Source organism: Phoca vitulina, unplaced genomic scaffold, assembly GCF_004348235.1.
Source record: "Phoca vitulina isolate PV1807 unplaced genomic scaffold, GSC_HSeal_1.0 scaffold2, whole genome shotgun sequence".
NCBI lineage: Eukaryota > Metazoa > Chordata > Mammalia > Carnivora > Phocidae > Phoca > Phoca vitulina.
The window spans coordinates 83,833,294-83,856,800 of NW_022589705.1; the positions used below are offsets into that span (position 1 = coordinate 83,833,294).

The 23,507-nt window shown below is 50.5% G+C and overlaps 1 protein-coding gene across 1 annotated transcript in view; it reads left to right on the forward strand.

The window, feature by feature from the left end:
• Window positions 1–599: 599 nt before the first annotated feature.
• The window catches only part of ASAP3 (ArfGAP with SH3 domain, ankyrin repeat and PH domain 3), a 48,377-nt gene continuing 25,469 nt past the window's right edge, over window positions 600–23,507 (forward strand). The window contains 1 exon segment of the mRNA XM_032391428.1: window positions 600–758. Within this exon segment, the coding sequence (XP_032247319.1) occupies window positions 630–758 (129 nt within the window). The 5' untranslated portion in view covers window positions 600–629.

The following is a 23,507-nucleotide window of genomic DNA, read 5'->3' on the forward strand; positions in this document are numbered from 1 at the left end:
CCGTAAGAGAAAACACAAAGCGCGTGCAGGAGGGGCGCGGAGGTGGGGCACCCGGGCGGTGGGAGGGAAGCAAACTTGGGAGGCCCAGGAGAGGGATGAAAGGGGGCGTGGCCGTGGAGGGGCCGGGAGGGAGAAGCAGCCGAGAAGCTTCCAGGGAGGCCGGGTCGGTGCAGAGGCACGACAGAGCTCTCAGGGGCTGGGCGGGCTGGGGGCGGGGCTGAGGAGCCCGGCGAGAGGCGGAGCTCTCGGGCTGGGTGGGCTGGGGGCGGAGCCGAGGGGCCCGGTGAGGGGCGGAGCTCCCGGGCTCGGAGGCCTGGTGGCGGGGCCGAGGAGCCCGGCGAAGGGCCGGGGGCGGGGCAGTGACTCAGGGGCGGAGTTCTCGGGCTGGGAGGCCTGGGGGTGGGGCTGGGGAGCCCGGCGAGGGGCCTGGGCCGGGCTGTCCAGGCTAAGGTGGTGGGTGGAGGGGGAGCCAAGAGGCTGGAAGGCCAGGGGCGGGGCGGCGCGGAGGGGGCGGGGCGTGCGGAGGCCCCGACGGCGCTCGGCGGGCTGTGAGGGCGGCCCAGCTCCGTGCAGCGAGCGCCCCCCGCGCCCCGCTCCGGCAGTCCCGGCGCCCCTGCCCCGCGCCCGCCATGCCCGAGCAGCTCAGCGTCGCCGAGTTCCTGGCCGTCACCGCGGAGGACCTCAGCTCCCCGGCCGGGGCCGCCGCCTTTGCCGCCAAGATGCCCCGGTGCCGGGGGGCGGCCCTGGCGCGGGAGGAGGTGAGGAGGCCGAGGCGGGAGGGGTCGGGGGTCCCGGCAGGGCTTCTCCTTGACCTTTACGGGCGTGACCGGAGCTGCGATGGCCCTTACCGCGCCCCAGAAACCTGACTCCTCTCTAGATCTGTGAGAACCGAGTGCATCTCAAACTTCGGCGTCCTCACTGTCGAGTCCCGGGGAGGGCCCGAGGGACTTTTTGTGCGGGTGGCCTTGAGGTCATCTCGATGACGGACTTCACAGGTCGGGGTCGTAACCCCAGTGCTCTTGTTGACCCGACCCGTCGCATTCGTGTTTGTTCAGCGCCTCACTGCATCTGTTTGGGTTTTCATCTTCGGAGCCCCACAAGTTTGCTCCACAAGTCACTCCTCTCCTGGAAAACAGGCCTTCCCGCCTAGGTCCTGAACTTAACTTCTTCCCGGCTGCAGGGAGGCCCCCTCCCCCTGGCTGCTGGTTCTGAGATTTGGCCGGCGCTTGTGGAATGAATGCGAATGAGAAGGCGCCAGGAGCCGGGGTTCACCTTGGCCAGGCTGTTGGCAAGTTTGTAGTCTCCCCTCCCCTCCCCTTTTCTCTTTGTCTTTCCCAGCAACGCGTCCCAGGCCTTTTCTTTCGCCCTTGCAGGCTGCCCCACCCCATTCCCGTCTGTGCTGGAGTTCATTCCTCTTCTCCCGACCTGCTGCACTCTGCCGGGCCTCCTCTGCGGGGACTGTTCTAGGACAGACACCCTGTGGCTTTGGGCCAAGGGAGAATAATGTGGTTGTGCATCCCCCTTTCAGAGGATGCCCCGAATTGGGTGGCATTTTGGACTTCAGCAGGAGCTCTCATCTTCCATCCTTCACCATAAGAGTATTCAGCGCCTACTGTGTGGCACATACAAAGCTCAATAGTTCATAATACCCTGGGCCAGTGTCTTGAGGAGTATCTCCTTCTCCGCCTCTCCCTGGCAGGCTGAACCCCCATCCCAGAGTCTGTGTGCATCTCTCTCTAGGGGTGATAGAGGATTGTGGAAAGAGCATTGACTTTGCGAGAGGCAGAGCTGTGTTCAGATTCTGGCCCTGCAGTTTGCCAGCCGTGTGAGCTTGGGTATGTGACCTGATCTGTTTGAGCCTCACTTTTGGCATCTATAAAATGGGATAATAATGTTTACCTCACAGGGCTATGGTATTATATGTCAGTGAGTGTAAAGCATGCATCTTGATAAATGGGATGATTATCAGGTTAATTGATGGACCTTTTTAGACAGTGACCGGGTCTCTTGTGTCCCCATTTCTCTCACAGAGCCTAGCCTAGGGCATTGCACATAGTAGGGTTACAGGCTTTCATTAAAATAAGAAGCAGCCGATGACCTTTTGGCTTCTTTCCTCGGGCAGAACCAGTAACTTGGAGTCCACCGCCTATGAATGTGGATTCTGTGTTTCTGGGAGGTTCACAGGGAAACTGTCATCCTGACGGGAGGGTGCTTCCTGAGGGTTGTCTTCATAGCCTCACATTTCGTGACCTGGAAGAGTTCAGTGCCGCTGGCATCCTTAGGCCTTTCACAGTTCACCCTCCTCTCCAGGTTGTTCATTAAAATGTTAGAGCAGGAGCAGGAGAAGGGACTGGACTATGAACCTTTCTCCAGGGACAGAAATGCCCATTTGTGCCTCTGCATCTGGCCTTGCCGGGCTGGTGTGTGTTAGCACTTGTGTGTGCTGGGGAACGAGCGGAGGGGGTGGGGGCGAGTAGCAGGGGGAGCCCTTGGAACGGGTCTGGAGGCTGTCGTAGACTCTGGTCAGGGCTCAGCTTTGCGCCAGTTCAGGCCAGACAAAAATCCGGCCTCGTTGGCCTTCAGGACTTTGGTTTGGTGCATGCGAGTGAGGGTTTGTTTTTACAGCAGAAAGCCTGGAGCACCCAAACACAGCTTTTCTCTTCAGCATTTCAGTGTCCGAAAAGTTAGAATCTGACCTTTGGATTGGACTTTCCTGAGGTTTCCTGTTTGATTTTGCATTCATGTTTCTATTTACGTGCAGTTTGGTGCTGGCATCCGCGGACCCCCTACTCCCCAGCTCCCCCACTCCACCCCCACCCCCATTCTGGGCATGACTAACCCACCCCCAGGCTTGAAGCTCCATTTGGCTGAATTAAAAGGCAACAGATTCTTAAAGCAAGTCTTCCAGTCCCCGCTGGTTTCCTGGGAGTAACTAGAGACTCTGTCCTGGGACTTGTAGCCCTTTTTTGCAGTCCTACTAGGAAGGACTCTGGGCAGGTGAAAACTAGAATGTCAGCATTGAGCAACGGTTTAAGATAGAGATCACCTAGAAACTCTTATTTAAGTTGGAGAAACTGATGTCCAGAGAGTACAAGAGACTTTTTCAAGCTCCTACCTCTGGGTAATAGAGGAATTGGCATTGCCACCCAAATATTCTAACCCCTGGTCCTATTCTGTTTCCTTCTAAAGTGCAAATACCTGTTCTCCCTATGTAACTTCTCTGAACCTCAGTTACTCCACCCTTAAAATGGGTCTAATAATCCCTCCTTGCTGTCCCCTCTAGGTTGTGAAAGTTTTTTGTTTTTAATTGTGAAACAGTATACAAATGTGAGGGAATATTAAGACAAGTAATCATTCTGTCAACCACCTCTTTCCTGTTCGGGGCCCCTTTCCAGTCATCATCTTACTGGTATTCACAAGAACACAGGTGAAAATGGGCCCAAGAAGGTTAAGGCAGCCACCTAGTGTCCCATAGTGGGTCTGTCTGACTCTAAATGTATTCTCTATCCAGTTCTCCATGCCATTTCTGGGCTAAGCACCAAGGACACAGAGATGCTGCTCTGGTTTGCTGGCTGGTTGGGGAGATGTGGCCTATCTTAGGGAGATAAGTAGGAATCCCAGGAGTCTGTCCTGAGTGCCTAGAGAAAAGTACAAAAGGTGCCATAAGAGGCCACTGGGGTGGGGGAGTGTGAGAATAGTGAGGACTGGTGCAGTCAGGGAGAGCTTCCTGGAGAAGGTGACTTCCAGATGGGTCTTGAAAAATGGAAGAACTCCATTATTCAGTGGAGAGGGTAAGTGAGTGAATTTGGAGACTGGTGGGAAGAGAGCATATTCAGTAACCAAGTAAGCCACTTTGACCAGTGCTGAGAATTCATGCTGTATTGTGCATCTCAAACTACTAGTGAACTTATATCTCCTACTAGATCTTAGATAAAGCAGCCTTCCACAAATAGGAGATCTTCCAAGGCTTGTGTCTCATATATTTATTTGAAGGTTAATGAAGTTTTAATTGCACAAAGGACATGATAATTTTTTATTAAGTTTTAAATTTTAATCCCAATATAGTTAACATATAGTGTTATAAGGACATAATCATTTATAATTAAAACATATAAAAACATAAAAGAAAAGGCAAAAGTCACCTCTGATCATGCCTCACAACCCTTATACTCTCCCCAGAGGTAATTGCTGTGGAAATGTGTGTTTCCCAATACGTTATCGTAAGGGGGTGGTGGTTAGGAGGAATGTTTACCTCGATTAGTATCATGTCCTGTATTACATAGCTCATATTTTATTGGAGTCAGATTTTTCGTTTCCTTTGTGGTTTTGCTTTTTTTTTTTTAATTTTTTTTTTTTTTAAGATTTTATTCATTTTTTGACAGAGAGAGAGAGACAGTGAGAGAGGGAACACAAGCAGGGGGAGTGGGAGAGGGAGAAGCAGGCTCCCCGCTGAGCAGGGAGCCCGACACAGTGCTCGATCCCAGGACCCTGGGATCATGACCTGAGCCGAAGGCAGACACCTATCGACTGAGCCACCCAGGCGCCCCTTGCTTTTTTTTTTTTTTTTTCTGAATCTTGCTTTAGAAAGAATTTTGTTGGTAATACTCTTATGACTTATATTCTGCTTCATCATTTGTCTTTATTTGTTTTACAAAAAAATAATAAAGATTATGTAATCTTCGAGATTGTTTGCAAGAAACATAAGCCCTCTCAAGCTGTTTATGTTGAAGGGAAACTTGTTTTAAGGAATTAGAGGTGCCTCCTGGGACCGAAGCGTGGCAAGTAATAGTAGACCACACCAGGGCCTCACTTGAAGGCTGGGAAGTCGTCACGAACAAAGGCAGCTGCTTCATCATTCTGACTCCCTCCCCTGTGCTTCTTTCTGCACATCTGAACAGTGCTTTTGCTCACTTGTCATCACACAGGCCCCAGAAGGTATCATACAATCTTCTGGGGAAGAAGGCGGCTTCAGCCCCCACATTCCCGTGACCTCACTGGTCTCGTGTCTGAAGGTAACCAAGCTGGTCTTTGTGTCCCACTTCCCGGTTCCTGGCGGAGAGGTTGATGGCCTGGCTCAGCTTCTGGATTGGTTCTAGAAAATGGGTTTCCACCCCTGGTTTCATGTAGCTACAGAGACCTGTGCTGTGGGAGGGAACGCTTCTCAGAGAAGAGGGGCAGAGCCTGGAAAGTCCCTGCCCCCTACACATCCATGGCAATTGTGCTTTGTTTGGCACATTCTAAGATCCAGGGAGAGGCACGGTGCTCATCCTGCTTTCTGCCTACTTGGTTATCCAGGTGTAGATGGAACCCTGTTTGGAAAGCTCAGGTTTAGTGGAATTAAAAAGATGGAGAGCTAGGGGCGTCTGGGTGGGCTCAGTCAGTTGGGCATCCAGCTCTTGATCTCAGCTTGGGTCTTGATCTCAGGGTTGTGAGTTCAGGTCCTGAGTTGGGCTGTGTTGGGTGTGGAGCCTGCTTAAAAAAAAAAAAAAAAGATGGAGAGCTAGAGGGTGTATCATGACTTGGAAGGCTGTGACTGCCAATTCGTCACTTCGGCTTTTTGCTGGACACTGGGGACCAGTGAACCCAATCATGTTGTCCAAGGAATGGATGAGGCCAGTCCTGCTGAGGGCCACACAGCCAGCATGGGGCCTTTGGGACTGCTCAGTGCCAGGGCCTGTATTATGCACTGGGTGGACACACTGCTTATTAAAAGAAATACAGGCCTTGCTCTGTTGTGCTTACAAGTCTTCTGGGCAAGACAGCTAGTAGACAGATTAACAAGTAAGTAATTGAATGTTGTGATAAGGGGCATGAAGGCTCATCCTCCTGGTCAAGGCCTTCCTTGGGGTTTGGTCCTGGGTCCTCATTTCTTTGCATGCTAGCCCCTCCCTGAGCAATCTCATCAACACCCATGGCTTCGGCTCTCTCTCTTCTTTAAGTGACTCACTCACACATTGGTATATCCAGCCCAGACCCTCGTGTTCAGCTGCTCACTTGGCGGTTTCACTTAGAAATCTCAACATGTCCAAACCACACTCATGACTTCCTCCACAGGCTGGCCCTTCTAGTATCCCTTCTCCATGAGTTATACCTCCCTCTATTCTGTTAACACCAGCCAGAAACCTTGTACCTCCACACACATCCTTCATCACCAAGGGTCACCAGTTCTATAAACATCTCCGCAGGCTACCCACTTCTCTACATCCCGACCCTGGTCCAGACCACCATCACCTCTCCCCTGGTGCACTACAGTGGCCTCCTAATTTGTTTCTCTGCTTTTATTCTAGCTCAGTGCTCCCTAATAGCACTGTATCTCTCCCCTTTGCAGCACACATCATAGGTCTATTTTGTATTTATCTGAATGATGTTATTAAAATCTGATTTCTCACTACATTTTGACCTCCATGAGAATAGAATCGAATCTCAGCACTGTACCCCTGGTATTTACCATAACACCATAGTAGGTGCTCAAAAAATATTGGTTGAATAACGAATAAATAAAAGAAGAAAACTAAAAAGGAGCATTAATAGAGAATAATGGTGTGAGGGTGCTCCGGATCAAGGGAACAGCTTAAGCAAAGGCCCTCAGGCAGTAAAGAACCTAAAGTATCTGTGCTACTGAAAGGAGGCCAGAGGGGCAGAAGCTTAGTGATGAGCAGATGGAAGAGCAGGACCAGCTGAGTTTGGGAAGGCAGGCAGGGGCTAGATCATATTCAAGCTTGTAGGCCCTGGTAGCAGGTTTGGATTTTATCTATTTTGCAGGCAAGCAGCATGATCCAATTTCTGTTCTAGAAAGATCATATCAGCTGCCGTGTGGAGATCAGATCAGAGGGAGCAGGAGAAAACTCAAGGACGCAGTTGCAGCTGTTCATGGAAGAGATGTTAGAAGTGTGGCTAGGGCCGTGATTGGTGGAGGAGAGAAGTGGACAGATTTTAGAAGTATTTTATAAGTGGTAACGTCAAGACTTGTTGATAGAGTATGTGGTGGGGGGGTGGTCAAGAACGGTCCCCAGATTCCTAAGGAAGAGTGTCATTTACCCTTTCCTAGGAAGGGGAAATCTGGGAGAGAGACAGGTTTGGGGGAAAGTCAAGAATCCTGTTTGTACAATCTTATAGGTCTTTGAGACATCCAAGTGGAGATGTCAAGAAGGCGTTTGGATATCTGAGTTTGTTTGTTTGTTTTGGATATATGAGTCTGGAGATGAAAGGAGTGGGCTGGAGATACACATTGGAGAGTTGTCAGAGTTGAGATAGTGGGTATCAAACTTGGGTCTGTGTAAGATATCACTCGCAGAGCGTCTAATTCAGCAGCTGTATCTTTTTTAGGCCTCTTATTGCAAGCAACAGAAACCAACCTGAGCCGCTTCACACAAAAAAGGAGTTCACTGAAAGGGAATATTCAGTAGGGCACAGAATTTCTGGGAAGCTGAAGAGCTGGGCTGAGGTGGCAGGCAGGATCTCAGCCAAAATCACTCCACTGAGCCAGTTTGGCGAGGACAGTGCTGCCATGCGCTAAATGCCACAGCTTGTTACTGCCACTGTCCTTGGAGACTGGGCTCCTTCATTGCTGTCGCCACCAGCATGAGAGCGGATCCTCCACTCTCTGCTCCTGACTCAGAGTCTGCAGTGAGTGCCTGCTCGGCCGAGCCTCACTCACACACCTGGAGCTGCAAGGGAGTCTGGAACAGCAAGAATTTAGACTCAGCTTTTGCAGGAGGCAAGCTCTGCCAAGACTTGCACCGCAAGTAATTTCGCAGATGGAGAAAGGAGATTCAGACACCAGACTGGCAAAGAGTGGCACATGTCCTTGGCCGGTTTGCCAGCAACCATGGGGGTGTCTGGGAATCTGCATTTTAACCAGCACCCCAGGAGATGCTCATGCAGGCGGTCCATGGACCACATGTGCTTACATTGCATTGGTTGGTGTTGAAGGCTGAGGGAATGGAGGAGATCACCCAGGGAGAGGAATGAAGAGAGCCCCAGGTCCAAGCTCTGGGGAGCTCCAGGGCTGAGAGATTAGGAGGGGAAGAGTAGCTAATGAAGGAGGCTGAGAAGGAGCTGCCAGTGGGGAAGGAGGGAACTCAAGAGGGTACAGTGCCCCGGAAGCCAGGAGAGGAATGTTTCGAGGAGGGAGCCATGCTCGGCTCAGTCAGACGCTGCCTAGCTGTCCAGAGGCAAAATAGGAAAATGGCAGACATAATGGAGGTGGTTGAAGAACAGGTTATGAGCAGGGCCAGTGCTGGCTTCCCCTCTACACTGGCCTGGACTGATTTGAGCAGCGGGCCGATGAGTTCTCCTGGGATGGGGAGCAGAGACGGGGGATGATGGCTGGGGACCTGTGCCAAGAGGGTTTTCCAGGATGGCCTTAGAACGCAGCCCCGGCTGAACCCAGCCTCTTCCCATACCTGCCTCTGTACAAGGGCAGAGGGTCTTCCCGGAGCGTCCGCCCCAGGCCCAGCCTTGTAGAGTCTTCTCCCCTCTCTAAATTTCAGTCTTCAGTGTTCACTTCCTTGCCTGACATTCAGCTGTTTTGGGCCACTGACGTGAAGCGAGCAGGTTTGAGGACGGAAACTGGAACTTCAGGGCATGGCAGAAGGAAAATGCTTTTCCCAAAGGCAGTTTGGTAGTCTAGTCCTCAGACAGATGTTGTTGCTAGAAGATCCCTTTTTTTTTTTTTTAAGATTTTTATTTATTTGTTAGAGAGAGAGTGAGCGAGCAGGGGGAGGGACAGAGGGAAAGGGAGAGAGAGAACCTTAAGCAGACTCCCCACTGAGCATGGAGCCCAACGCAAGGCTTGATCTCATGACCCTGAGATCATGACCTGAGCCGAAACCAAGAGCCAGAGGCTCAACCAACTGAGCCACCTAGGCGCCCTGCTAGAAGATTCTTTCAATGGGACTAGTGCCTGGGCCCAGAGCACATGAGGCAGTGAGGCCCATGGAGGAACAGTGAGTTCCCCAGGCTCTGGGGCAGAGCCCTGGGCGCCCTCTGTCCTGGGAACATTGTGACGGCCTCACTGGGGTCAGTGAGTGGGCCTCACTGTGGAGGGTACGGGAGGCTGACCTGGGAACAGCTGCTAAATGCTCTCCAACTCAGCTGGCTTTTGACCTTGACTGAGCTTTTAAGAACTTCAGATGCCATAGGCTCCACCCAGACCCACTTTATGAGAATCTCCCAGGGGTGAGGCCTGGGCAACTGAGCAGTTCAGAAGTTCCCCAGGTGACTGCTGAGCAGTCAGGGTGAAAACGATTGTGGTAAGCTATGGCATGCCCACATAAGATTGCTGAACTTACCGAACACGGCTGTGTGCAAAGGCAGAAAGGTAGGTTCTGAGGGCGTGGAGATGACAAGACAAGGCCCCAGTCTGGAAAGGAGAAGGACTTATGCCCATGGAAAGCTGGTGGACAACCCACAGCATACAGAAATGTGGCTGAGGCCTATGGAGAGAGTCCAGGGACTGACGTCAGACAAACCTGGGTTTGAATTCCCATTGGCTGTGTAACCTCAGGCAAATGACTTCACCTTTCTGAGTCTCAGTCTCCCCATCTGTAAATCATGGGCAATGATAACTATCTTGTGGGGTCGTTCAAGGGGATTACATATAAAGCATCTAGTATATCCCTGGCACGTAACAGACGCTTAACTTTTTAAAAGTCCCTTTTAGGGGCGCCTGGGTGGCTCAGGTGGTTAAGCGTCTGCCTTTGGCTCAGATCATGACCCCAGAGTCCTGGGATCGAGCCCCAGGTCGGGCTCCCTGCTCAGCAGGGAGTCTGCTTCTCCCTCTTCCTCTGCCTCTCCCCCTGCTCATGCTCTCTCTCTCTCTCTGTATCTCTGTCTCGAATAAATAAAAAATTCTTTAATAAATAAATAAATAAAAGTTCCTTTTACTAAAAACACAATTACACCTGCACGTGGGCTAGCTAAAGAGATCAGGAGCCACACAGGGAAAACGAGGTCATTGCAACAGGGATGAAGCCACTCCAAGTGAGCGCTAAAATTGTCTGGGCCATCCTGGCACCAGAGCCAAAAGAGGACTCTTGTGTCCCCTGCGGGTGTCCAAGAGTGAAGAGCTGAGCCCCGTTCTGGACAAGGCAGGTTCTTCCCTCAGCTCTGCTCTTTGCTGCCTCTCACCCGTTCATTTCTTCATCAAACGTTTATTGAGAGCCTCCATGAGTCTCAGTCCTGACTACACGTTACAGTCCCCAGGGTTGCTTTTAGGTAGATTTCTTAAAAGTGAGATAAAATTCACCATTTTAACCATTTTAAAGCATGCAGGTCCGTGGTCTTTATTCACGGTACTGTACGGACACCACCTCTTACTCCAGAACATCTCCTCACCCCAAAAAGAAATGCCGTGCTCCTTAGGAGTCACTCCCCACTGTCCCCTCCCCCAGCCCCTGGCCGCTCTCTGTCCCTCTGGATTGGCCTATTCTGAATATTTCATGTCAGTGGAATCCTCCGATATGTGGCCTTTTGGGTCTGGCTTCTTTCAGTTAGCGTCATGTTTGCAAGGTTCTTCCGTGTCATCTGGGTTGCTTTAAAAGCAATAAAAATAGGAACAGCAAACCCAGCAGGCAGTGCTGTAAGCGTTTCCCGAATCTCACCCCTGTGATCCCCGCAAGGAAGTGAAGGCACAGCTTAGTAAACAGGGTCGTCAGATAACATGCAGGATGCCCGTGCGGTATCTGGGACGTATTTATCCTAAAAAATGATTCATTGATGATCTGAAATTCAAATATAGCTGCACGTCCTCTGTTTATATTTGCTGTGTCTGGCAGCTCTACTAGCAGTAAGTGGCAAAGCCAGGATTTGAACTTGGCAGTTCAAAGCCCTTGGGAGTGCTTGACCTCTCACTCCGTGGGTCACGCCTGACTCTGATTTAACAGGTCTGAAGTGAGACTCTGGCATCCTTACTTTTTTTTTTTTTTTAAGATTTTTTTATTTGTTTATTTGAGACACAGAGATACAGCGAGAGAGGGAACACAAGCAGGGGGAGTAGGAGAGGGAGAAGCAGGCTTCCCGCCAAGCAGGGAGCCCGACGTAGGGCTCGAGCCCAGGACCCTGGGATCATGACCTGAGCCGAAGGCAGATGCTTAACGACTGAGCCACCCAGGCGCCCTGCATCCTTACTTTTTGAAGTGTTCCAGGTGATTCCCCTGGCAGCCTGGGGGTGTGGATCTCAGGGCCTGGGAATACAGAGATGTTTGCTGGGCAGGAGAGCTAGCCTGCCCCCCTCCCTATACGCAGGGCACTGGGCTACGGGCTGAAATGCCTGACTGCATTCAGTCCTGTGAGATAGATGCTGTTATTATCCCATTTGACAGATGGAGAAATAGAGACTCTGAGAAGCTAAGTCACTTGCTCCAGGTCACCCAGCTAAGACTACCGGGAAGAGAATTTGGACCTCAAAACAGTGTGATGTGAAAGCTGGAGTCCTGAGCCCTTGCTGCTTTTTCTGTGTTCGCATAGGGCCTTGCTAATATTCATCCATTCATTCACTCAGTTATTCATTCCACAGATGTTTGTGGCTACTCAAGTCCTGGGCCCTGCGCTGGGTGTTGTGGATGCAAAGGCAAATGAGCCAATCCCTGCCCTTTGGGTCTTCAGCCCCAGAGGGAGGTCAGACATGTGGTACAAAAGGGCCACAAATGCCCCGATAAAAGGCTGACGTGGGCACAGGGAAGCATAAAGGCAGGAGGGATGGGTTCTGGGGGGGCCAGTTCTCTTGAGGTAGGGAGGTGGTGACCTAAGCAGAGTCTGGGAAGACTAAGTGTCTACAAGGTGGGATGGGGGAGGGACTGTCCAGGCAGCGGGAACAGCATGAGCAAAGGCTTGGCGGCTGGCAAGAGCCTGGCATGTTGAGGAAATTGCAGAGCTGGGTAGGACTGGGGTTTATGGGATCAGTGATTGGTATCCAGTTGGGCGCAGGGAGGGGATTCATCCAGGCCAATAAAGGAACTAGAGAATGGGAGGCAGGGGACCTTTGGCTCCTCTATCCAGGGAGGGCAGGCCAGGCTGTCTGCAGAGTTGGGTGGAATTCAGGGCTTGGGGCCAGGAGTCAGACGGGAATCTAAGGCGATCGGTCCGGCAGAGTTCTTGCTCTCTTAGCTCATCGCTGCCTAGCAGTCTCCCGAGAAAAATCCCAGCCAGGAAACTTGGGGTTTGCAGAGGACTCAGCTTACGTTGAAGGTGCGGCTCCCTTCCTGCAACCCCTCTTCCTCCCCACTTCCCACCACCCTGCAAGGGGCAGCTGGTGAGGCTGAGCAGCTTCCCTGGCTGGGGAGACATCTGCAGGGGCCCAACTGAGGGGGCCCACAGCCAGTCACGGGCTCCAGCAGCGCAGGAAGGAAAACAGCGAGAGGCTGAGGGACCCTGAAATAATAAATGTCCGAGCTGGCAGGAGCCTTCCACATCCCGCCCAACCCCTTCGTTCCAGACTCCAGATGGGAGCCGAGGAGTCAGTCTGGGAGGGAAGGAGACTGAACAAGGTCACAGCAGGGGCAGGGGTAGAGCTGGGCCCGGGTCCTGGCTCCCAGGCTCTGCAGTTTAGCTAGTGCAGGGGCCGCGGGCAGGCAAGGCTAGGACCCCTCCACATGGGGGATGCAGAGGGGAGCTGCAAAGAGCCCTGCCCTGCTCTCTGGCATCTCCTTCTGACTGCCCCAGCCCGGACTCTCGGGTCCTGGGGGGCGGGGGCCTTGCCCGTCCAGATGAAAACCATTTGGAGACGTGCTCTCGCTGGCGCCTGAGGTCGGAGCAGCCTTGCAGGATACGATGAACAGGACTCCAAGTCCCAGAACATTGACCTGGAAAGGGATTTAGCACTCATGTCCATCAACTCTAAGGTGTACAGATGGGGAAACTGAGGCACAAGAAGAAGGAACGTGCTCAGAGGCACACAGAGGGGCTAGTGGCAGAGGCAGGCCTAAATTCAGTCCCTTTCCCTTCCCTCAAAATGTTTCTGCATTACCTCTCAAGATGCCTGACATCCACTGTTAGAAAAACATATGGCCTAGGGGCGCCTGGGTGGCTCAGTCGGCTAAGCGTCTGCCTTCAGCTCAGGTCATGATCCCAGGGCCCTGGGGTCAAGCCCCACATCGGGCTCCTTGCTCAGCGAGGAGTGTGCTTCTCCCTCTCTCTCTGCAGCTCCCCCTGCTTGTGCTCTCTCTCTCTCTCTCTCTCTGCCAAATAAATAAATAAATAAATAAAATCTTAAAAAAAAAAAAAAGAAAAAATATGGCCTAATTTTAATCTTCACAGAAGTGCTCACAGAGATAACAGGCTCAGCCGGGTGGGATTCACCTCATGGTTTGCTGTAGCATGATAGTGAGAGAAGGCTCTGGAAATTAAGGACTCTACACTTCCTGGAGCTGCCTACGTGACCTTGAGCCAGGTGCCTAATCTACCCCAGCCTTGGTTTCCTCATCTGTAAAATGGGAAGGATAATAACTACCTCTCAGGGCCGTTGGGAGGAACAAATGAGGTAAACATAAACTGTCTGCCCCAACGTGATCACTCAGTGAGAAGGGGGGGGTGGTTGGATTCATGTTAGTAAGTAGACTCACTCTGGGACCTTGGAATCCAAGTCCTTCCTGTTGTGTGTGATCAGCTTTGGGTTGGGCTGGGCTGTGTTCCCCATCACCCTGTCGTGCCTGGAGAATGAGTCTGCACCCCTTTCTCCCACTTGGACACGGGTCTGCAGCCAAGCCCTAGAGCTGATCTTTCTACCATAAGAATTTACCACATCACTCTTGTCTTGTCCAGAGCCCTGCGGGTGCTCCCCTTCACCTGTGGGGTAAAACCTAGGAGTTTGGTTAAAAGTATGGACTCCGGAGCCCGACACCCGGGGTGTAAGTCTAAGTTCCACCACTTACTAGTTTTACGACCTGGGCAAATACCAAAACTTCCCTGGGCCTCAGTTTTCTCATCTGTAAAACCTCCTGGGGTTATTGACAGGATTACATGAAATGGGACAAAGTATGTCACATGTGGTAGAGCACGCGACTCTTGATCCTGGGGTTGTGAGTTGGAGCCCCACGTTGGGGATAGAGATGACTTAATAAAAGCATCTGCTCAGCTCTCACTGTGAGCTTGGTCTTCCAGTGGGTCATTCTGGGCCCTTCTCGGCCCTGAGGCCTCACTGTTCACCGCATCCCCCTTGGCCCTGGTAAGTGCTGCTCCGGGAAGTTCCTGGCTGGTCCCCAAATGTGGGAAGCGTTCCTACCCAGGGACTTGGCCAGGCACCTCTCCTCTCTTAAAGTCGTCTTCTCCTGTCTCACTTTGCTCCATCAGTGTCTCCTTGTTTTTCAAGGCCCTGGAGAAGCATCACTTCATCTCAGCATGGGGTGGGTACTCTTTGTCTGTGTCCCCACACAGGCTTCTCTCCTGCTCTGGGCTCCCCCAGGGCCTCCTCAGCTGCTCGAGATCATGTCCTGTCTCCCACACCGGGCACCTTGAGGGCAGGACCCGAGCTGATATCCCTCTCTCCCCAGCACCCATGCGGGGCCTTGGGGACAGCTAGGCGCTCAGTATGTGTGAATGAGCTCGTTACTATGTGCCAGTGACTCGTTAGAGACCTTACCCCAGCTCCTCCCTCTGTCCCACTGGGTGGAGAGGGGCAGGTTTGCAGATTTGAGCTTCCCGAGCAGACACCATTAAGGGTGTGGAGTTGAGCTGGGATTGCCCTGGAGGTGGGATGCTGGAAATACTTCTCAGTCCCACCCTTTCCCTTCCTTGCTGGCCACCCAGGAAGGGCCCAGTGGGGCTCCCTGCCTTTCTCTGGATCTGGTGGTTGAGCAGGTGGACGGGAAAAAGCAAACTTTAGAGCCTGACATGAACAGGATAGCTCAAGTTTGCATGGGCTACAAACTTCCCCGGTCTTTATATGATTTGATTCTCAGTGGGGGGGTGACTGGAGCAGAGGTGACTGTCATTCCCATTTTGCAGGTAGAGTGCCTACGGCTGAGAGACCCTTGCTCAGGGTCTCCGAGTGAGTGAGAAATTGGGTCTGGAATAGACCTGCCTCCACATCCTGTGCTCTTTCCACTTATGTGCCCTTTTGTAATCAGGCCACGGAGCGTGGAAGCTGCCCCTAGCCAGCAGGTCAGCCATTACCCCTTCCTGCCTGCTTCTCAAAGACCCTTCCACCTGATCCTTGCCCTCCAATGGCCCTGCGCCCCAGGCCCCTGGCTCCCTCAGGCCAACTTCTCCAAACCCACTCTTCCATCCCATTCCCCTTGTCGAAAGCTATACCCAGACAGCTATCCATTGAAAAGAATCAGTCCCACATACTAAGGTGTCAAGGGCTAGTTTCAGTAACTTAGTTGCAGTGGTTCCCTACCTTTCTGAATATAAGAATCGCTTGTCGGGGCGCCTGGGTGGCTCAATCAGTTGAGCGTCCGACTCCTGATCTCAGCTCAGGTCTTGATCTCAGAGTTACGAGTTTGGGCCCCACATTGGGCTCCACACTGGGTATTGAGCCTACTTAAAAAAAAGGAAGGAAGGAAGGACCCCTTGTCTTCTTGTATTAACTCTTTACTGTAGAACTTTTCAAACATACACAAAAGTAGACTCGCCCAGCTTCAACAACTATTAATATTTTCCCAATCTTATTTTTTCATCTACTAGCCCTTTTTTCTGACTTTATGGAGAATTCGGAATTGTCACAGAGATGGAACAAAATGATAAACAACCTCCATTTACATGTGACCCAGTCCTGCCCTGACCACATCCCCACCTGCTTCCCCGACTCTCATCTTATTTTGAAGCAAATGCCAAAAATTTGCTTAAATTCCAAAAAACGTTTTAAAAAGCAAAGTAAGGTCCATGCATTGCCATTTGTCAGTGTGTGTTTGGAGCCCCTTATGATTTCTCCTCCATCGTTTTTTGTTTCGTTTTTTGCGATCCCCTTGTTAAAGAAACCAGTGGTTTTTTCTGTAGTTTCACATGGTCTGTGCTCACTGCCGCATTCCCCAGGCGTGGCTTCACGAATTTCTCCATCTGCATTTCCCATACATTAGTAGTTGGATGTAGAAATGAGAAGCCCCTGAAGTTTTTTGTATGGGGTTGGTTTGTTGTTGTTTTGGTGTTTTGTTTTGTTTTGTTTTTTCATTTTATATATCATTTTGTTAAATGTTTTAGGTGTAACTTGGCTTACTCGTTAAAATATAGTATTTTAATTTTCATATTTAATATGTAGTACATATAATTTAATCTTCTTTGTGGATATGAAAGCTCAAAGGAGCCAAGATTCTGCCCCCTCACGCGGGGACCCCCCCCTTTTTTTTTTAAGATTTTATTTATTTATTTGACAGAGAGAGACACAGCGAGAGAGGGAACACAAGCAGGGGGGGTGGGAGAGGGAGAAGCAGGCTTCCCGCCTAGCAGGGACTCTGATGCGGGGCTCGATCCCGGGACCCTGGGATCATGACCTGAGCCAAAGGCAGATGCTTAATGACTGAGCCACCCAGGCACCCCAACGGGGGGACCCCTTTTTAATGTCAGAGTTTCATTGACCTTCCCACAAAGTCATACTTTTAGTATTGCTTGAGAAATTTGGAAAAGGACAAAAAGTTACCATGAATTCAAGAATGCTTTTTTAAAAAATTATTTATTTATCTGAGAGAGAGAGAATGAAAGAGAAAGCACAAGCAGGGAGAGGGAGAAGCAGGCTCTCCGAGGAACAGGGAGTCCGACGTGGGACTCAGTCCCAGGACCCTGGGATCATGACCTGAGCCAAAGGCAGATGCTTAACCAACTGAGCCACCCAGGCGCTCCACCATGAATTCGAGAATGCTTTTAAAGACTTTTGTGTCTTATTGATCATAACAGCTGCATACAGGTTGGAATGTGGTCATGCTAACCTGTGAGGCTTTTTTTTATTGGTCTCTAGTGCTTCCTGTAAGTGTGGCTTCATAGGGCCCGGGGAGTAACTCTGTGGATGTCCAGGGTCTGGGGTCCACAGACTAGAAACGAACAGGGGGTTAGTGTCTCAAGGTTTGGGTCCCAGGTGCATCTCTGCTACTTTGTGGCTGTGTGAGGTCAGGCAACTTCCTTCACCTCCCTGGGCCTCACTGATGCTTCAGCCGGATGGGAAGAAAAGCAACAACTGCCTTGTTGGGGTGCTATGATTCTTACAGGATGGATGTGAAGCTGCTTTACAAACTGTAAAGCCCTGTAAAAGTGTTGGTTTGTATTCTTTCCTTAGTTTGTTTGCATTTCCAATGAGACCTGGGGCAAGAAACTCATCCGAGCCTTTGTTCTGCCGTCCGTAGGATGAGGAGGTAATGTTAGATTATCGCTAATATTCCATGATTTAGTCCTTTGGGGGACAACATCATGGTCCAAAGCAAAGATAGAAAATGATTTTTCATTTCCTGTGCCCACTCTAGTTTAATTGGTAGAGGCTACCTGCAGAGTAGTCTTAGCAGAATGATGAACCAAATCCAGGGTCAATGGGAAAAATACTGAGATGGATTAATGATGCCACAAAAGTGGTGCCTATGCCCCATATTATAATAGTCCAAAGGAGTGAATGTCTAATGGTGAAATTTAATCAGCAGCTCCCAAGGCCTTAGCTTTTGCTGCTCTGCTCCCTTGGCTGAGTCGCCATGGTTACCACAGCTGGCTCTGGGAAATCACAGGAATGAAGAATGGGTCCTATTGATGAATCCTAACCCAGAAGGGGGGCATGCAGAAGGCCCTTCCAAGCAGGGCAGCTGGGCATGGCCCTAGTGCTGCCATCTGTAGTCTTTGCCTGCAGAAAACACAAATCAAAGCCAGAGCACTGTGGGGTGGGGGCACGCCGGGGGAGGTAGGGGCACAAAGGGCAGTGCCACCAGCGGGCATTCAGGCTTTGTCTAGGGCCCGCCAGGCAAGGCTGCCCAAAGGACTCGGTTGGTTTTCCAAGTTTTGGCATATCCCTGACGGTCTTGTGTCTCCCCTGCCTCTGCCCGATGCCTGCCCAGGCTCCTGCCTGGAGCCATTGACTCTGAGCTTTGAGAGAACTCTAAATGGCCATCACTGCTAATCCCAATTCCAGTGCTTGAGTCGTGCTCTACTACCTGAAGCCCTTGAATACTTCAGGTGGTGGGGAGCTCACTCTCTCCAAGGGTCGCTTACTCTTCCTTGGGAACTTTTTTCTCTGAGCTGAAATTTGTTTCTGTCTCCCTAAATTCTACCTCTCAGGCCTAGGAATCCTCCTGTGGTCCAGCTTGTACAATCTATGTTCTCTTCAGTAGGCTAGCCTGTGGAGTATTTGTGGTTGGGGCACGGCTGTCAACCCTATTGTTTGGGCACAGGTCTCTACCTGCCCCATCCCTGTTTGAGGGATGGTGAGGGGATATGGTAGAGGTGCTTGAGTTGGGGTTCAGATTCAGAGGCAGAGCCAGTCCCCGGATCAAAGAAGCCATGTCGGGCGCCTGGGTGGCTCAGTCGGTTAAACGTGTGCCTTCGGCTCAGGTCATGATCCCAGGGTCCTGGGATTGAGCCCCACATCGGGCTCCCTGCTCAGCGGGGAGTTTGCTTCTCCCTCTCCCTCTGCTCTCTACCCCCTGCTTGTGTGCACTCTTTCTCTCTCTCTCTCTCTCTCTCAAATAAATAAAATCTTAAAAACAAAACAAAACAAAAAAAACAAAGAAGCCATGTCCCTGAACGTCTGTGGGGCAGCTTGGTGGTAGGGAAAGAACATTAGCCCTGGATGTGGCCAGACCTGGGTTTCAGTTACAGTCCTGCCACTCTTTGGCATTATACGACCTGACCGTCCCTGGACACGTTCCTTCCCCCAGCAGCTTCATCTCTGAAATGCCAGAGGGGATGCCTACCTCAGAGGCTGGCTGGAAGGGTGACAAGTACCATGGCTGATGCAGCACAGGTGTTCACATGTACCATCTTGTCTTCCCAGTGGCCCCTCGGCACCTGTCATTCACGCCTCTTGCTGAGCTGGATCCTTGCAGGGTGGAGAGAGGATCTTTAATTAGCTCCAGGAAGGTTGAGAAATTCCTAGCCAAGTTCAGTTTAGTTTTGGAATAGGTAACATTATTAGCTGTCAAATAATAATAGTGTTCTAAGCACTTTACCTAGGTGAAGTCATTTCATCTCCCCAACAACCCTTTGTAGTAGAAACTATTACCGTCCTCATTTCAGGAATGGGGACGTTGAGGTGCAGAGAAGTGACACAGCAAGTACCTAAGGGAGCTGGATTCAAAACCAGGTAGTTTGGGGCCAGCCCCATACGTTTGGCTGTGATGATTTATTGCGTCTCAAGGGTAGAATTAGCCAGTGATCCCCAGACTTTAGCATATATCAGAGTCACCTGGAGGGCTTGTTCAACCAAATTGCTGGGCCCCACCCCTGGATTTCCTGATTCAGCTGAAGAATTGCATTTCTGACAAGGTCCCAGGTGATGCTGATGCTGCTGGTCCGGAGACCCCACTTTGAGGATTAAATAGACCCACCTGAATCCAGAGACTATTTTTTTCACCTATCCAGTCTCAGGCATGGGGAATGAGGGCTGATCTCATAGAGGCAGAAAGCAAACCACAGCAAGATTTTCATACTCATATTTTCCAAATCCTTCAAGCCTTGGCACGTGCTGCCATGACTGGGATCTCACGTAAGCTTCACCAGTAACTCTGAGGGTAACTGGAGAATGGATTTTCTCCCCACATTCTATTATTATTTTTTTTTTTTTAAAAGATTTTATGTATTTTTTGACAGAGAGAGAGAGACAGCAAGAGAGGGAACACAAGCAGGGGGAGTGGGAGAGGGAGAAGCAGGCTTCCCGCCGAGCAGGGAGCCCGATGTGGGGCTCGATCCCAGGACCCTGGGATCATGACCTGAGCCGAAGGCAGATGCTTAACGACTGAGCCACCCAGGCGCCCCCCCACATTCTATTATTTTCCTCGTATTTTAAAGAAGAGGAGATTTGGAGAACTGCTGCGCTAATATCGCCCAGGGAGGTAGTTTTGGGGAGACTGGGGCTAGAATCTCAGCTGTGACTCCTCGTGGAGTAGCATCATCACAGTTCTGGAAACCACGGTGCCTTTCCCCGGATACCTTCCCATCCCCAGACTATGATCTGCATTTTCTCCTTAAAACTATATTTCTTCAGGGGCGCCTGGGTGGCTCAGTCGTTAAGCGTCTGCCTTCGGCTCAGGTCATGATCCCAGGGTCCTGGGATCGAGCCCCGCATCGGGCTCCCTGCTCCGCGGGAAGCCTGCTTCTCTCTCTCCCACTCCCCCTGCTTGTGTTCCCTCTCTCGCTGTGTCTCTCTGTCAAATAAATAAATAAAATCTTTAAAAAAAAAAAAAAAACAAAACTATATTTCTTCAGCTTAAGTCTTTGCTGCATTATATCATAGAGGGTAGATAGATGCTATCAGTCATTTATACCCCAGTGTGAATGTTCAGATATATTCTTGAGAAAAGCGTGATTAGAATTCTCCCCTCCTTGTGCGACTTCGGGCACTTCCGTGTTTGTATGTCTGGGAGCCTCTTGAAGGAAGGGGCCATGCCTGGCTAAAATAGGCACAAGTAGATCCTTGTTGGAATGAACGAATGAATGCATGCATGAATGAATGCACGAATGAATGAAGGAAGGAACATACCGACCATGTTCCTCTCCTTTCCCGTTCTTCCCAGAGCAAGCCTCCCTCCTCTGGCAGTCCTACCGTTTATACCACGCACTCCGCACACCACCTCACGGTGCAGTCTTAGTCTCTTTCCTGCCTGTCCCACGCCCACGGTCAGCATCAGAGCTTACAGCTTTCCCTGTTCCCCCTAAGCAGACGCGGTTCCGCTTCCCCTGGGCTCGCGGCTGCCTTGTCCACCCTCCATTATGGCCCAAATCACATTGCAGGGATCTATTGACTTGGCTCTTTCTCCTCTTAGATAGTGATATCCCTGGAGGGCTGAGACTGGCTTTTACACAGAGTGCAAATGCATAGCAAGCACTCGATAACTAGTTGAATGAATGAATGAATGAATGAATAGCTGTGTGAACTTTGGTAGGGGCAGGAATGGTATCTTGCCAGGAAGCCATTTCCTGATACATGTCTGACAAGGGCATCGAGCGATAGTTTGTTGGTCATTGGGTGACTTGTCTGCCTGTACCAGCCAGAGCTAGCTTCAGTCACAAGTAAGTGTACCCAGCATCACGTGGCTCATAGAAGATAGACGTTTATTTCTCTTCCATATAAAAGAAGTCTGCAGATAAGTGGTCCAGGGCTGATAGGGTGGCTCCCCAGTCACCAGGGACAAGGCTACTACTTTGTTGCTCCACCATCCACAATATGTACCTTCTACCTCATGGTCCAAGATGGCTGCCTGAGCTCTAGACATCACAAATGCATTCTAGCCAGGAGAAAGGTATGACAGAGGGTACCCTTTCCTTTCTTCCTTTTCTTTTTCCCCCTTTATTTATTTATTTTTTATTTTTTATATTTTGGAGAAAGAGGGAGAGAGAGAGAGCGTGCGGGCTGAAGGGAGGAGTGGAGGGAGAGGGATAGAATATCAAGCAGGCGCCGCACTCAGCATGGAACCCGACGTGCGACTCCATCTCACGACCCTGAGATCATGAACTGAGCAGAAATCAAGAGTCGGTCGCTTAACAGACTGGGCTGCCCAGGCGCCCCTCCTCTTTGTTTAAAAAAACATATTTTAGGGGCGCCTGGGTGGCTCAGTCGTTAAGCGTCTGCCTTCGGCTCAGGTCATGGTCCTGGGGTCCTGGGATCGAGCCCCGCATCGGGCTCCCTGCTCCGCGGGAAGCCTGCTTCTCCCTCCCCCACTCCCCCTGCTTGTGTTCCCTCTCTCGCTGTGTCTCTCTCTGTCAAATAAATAAATAAAATCTTTAAAAAAAAAACAAAACATATTTTAGAGCACTGTTAGGTGCACAACAAAATTGAGTAGAAAGTACAGAGAGGGGCGTCTGGGTGGCTCAGTCAGTTAAGCGTCTGCCTTCTGCTCAGGTCATGATCCCAGCGTCCTGGGTTCGAGCCCCATGTGGGGCTCCCTGCTCTGCGGGGAGTCTGCTTCTCCCTCTCCCTCCCCCTCCCTCGTGCGCTTGTTCTCTCTCACTCTCTCTCTCAAGTAAATAAAATCTTAAAAAAAAAAAAAGTACAGAGTTCCCACATACCTCCTACTCCACAAACAACCTCCCTCATTATCACTGTCCCACACCAGAGTGGTACATTTGTTAGAATCAGTGAACCTACCCTGACACGTCCATATCACCCCAGATCCACAGTTACGTTAGGGTTCAATCTTGGCGTTGTACATTTTATGAGTTTTGACCAGTGCATAGTGACATATGTATCCACTATCAGTATCTTGCGGAATAGTTTGACGGCTCTAAAAATCCTTCATGTTCCACCTGTTTATCCCTCCCTCTGCTGGCTACCACTAATCTTTTTATTGTGTCCATTCTTTAGCCTATTCCAGAACGTCACATACTTGGAATCAGACAGTATGTAACCTTTTCAGGTTGCTTCTTTCACACAGTAATACCCATTTTTTGAAAGATTTTATTTTTAAGTAACCTCTACACCCAGCATGGGGCTCGAACTCACAACCTCAAGATCAAGAGTCACATGTTCCACCAACTCAGCCAGCGAGGTGCCCCTCAGAAATATACATTTAAGGTTCCTTCATGTATTTTGTGACTCGATAGCTCACTTCTTTTTAGTGCTAAATAATATTCCATTGTCTTCCAAGTTTTAGCTGTTATGCATAAAGCTGCTCTAAACATCCACGTGCACGTTTTCATGTGGGAATAGGTTTTCAGTTCATTTGGGTAAATACCGGGGAGTGCAGTTGCTGGATCATATGGTAAGAGTATGTTTAGTTTTGTAACAAACTGCCAAGCTGTCTAGCAAAGTGGCTGTGCCATTTTGCATGCCCACCAGCAGCGCATGAGAGTGCATGTTGCTCCACATCCTCCTCAGCATTTGGTGGTGTCGGTGTTTTGGATTTTGGCCATTTTAATGGGTGTGTAGTCTCTCCCTTACTTTTTTTTTTTTTAAGGCATATTCTTTTTTATTTTTTTTTAAGATTTTATTTATTTATTTGACAGAGAGAGAGAGAGAGTGACAGCAGGAACACAAGCAGGGGGAGTGGGAGAGGGAGAAGCAGGCTTCCCGCCGAGCAGGGAGCCCGATGCGGGGCTCGATCCCAGGACCCTGGGATCATGACCTGAGCCGAAGGCAGATGTTTAACGACTGAGCCACCCAGGTGCCCCTCTCCCTTACTTTTAAGAATACTCTGGAAGCTAACAAATGAAATATCCATTATATGACATAGGTCAGCACTTAGTCATATGACTACATTCAGCTGCAAGGTAAACTGGGAAGTGTAGCCTGTACTGTGAGTGACCGAGTGGCCATCTGAAAAGTCAGGGTTCTTATTACTAAGGAAGAAGAGAGAATGGACACTGGGAGCCAACCAGCCGTCTCTGCCACACTGCAGGGAAGAGAGATCCTCTCAAACCAGCTTAAGCACGAAGGGGAATTTGTTGGG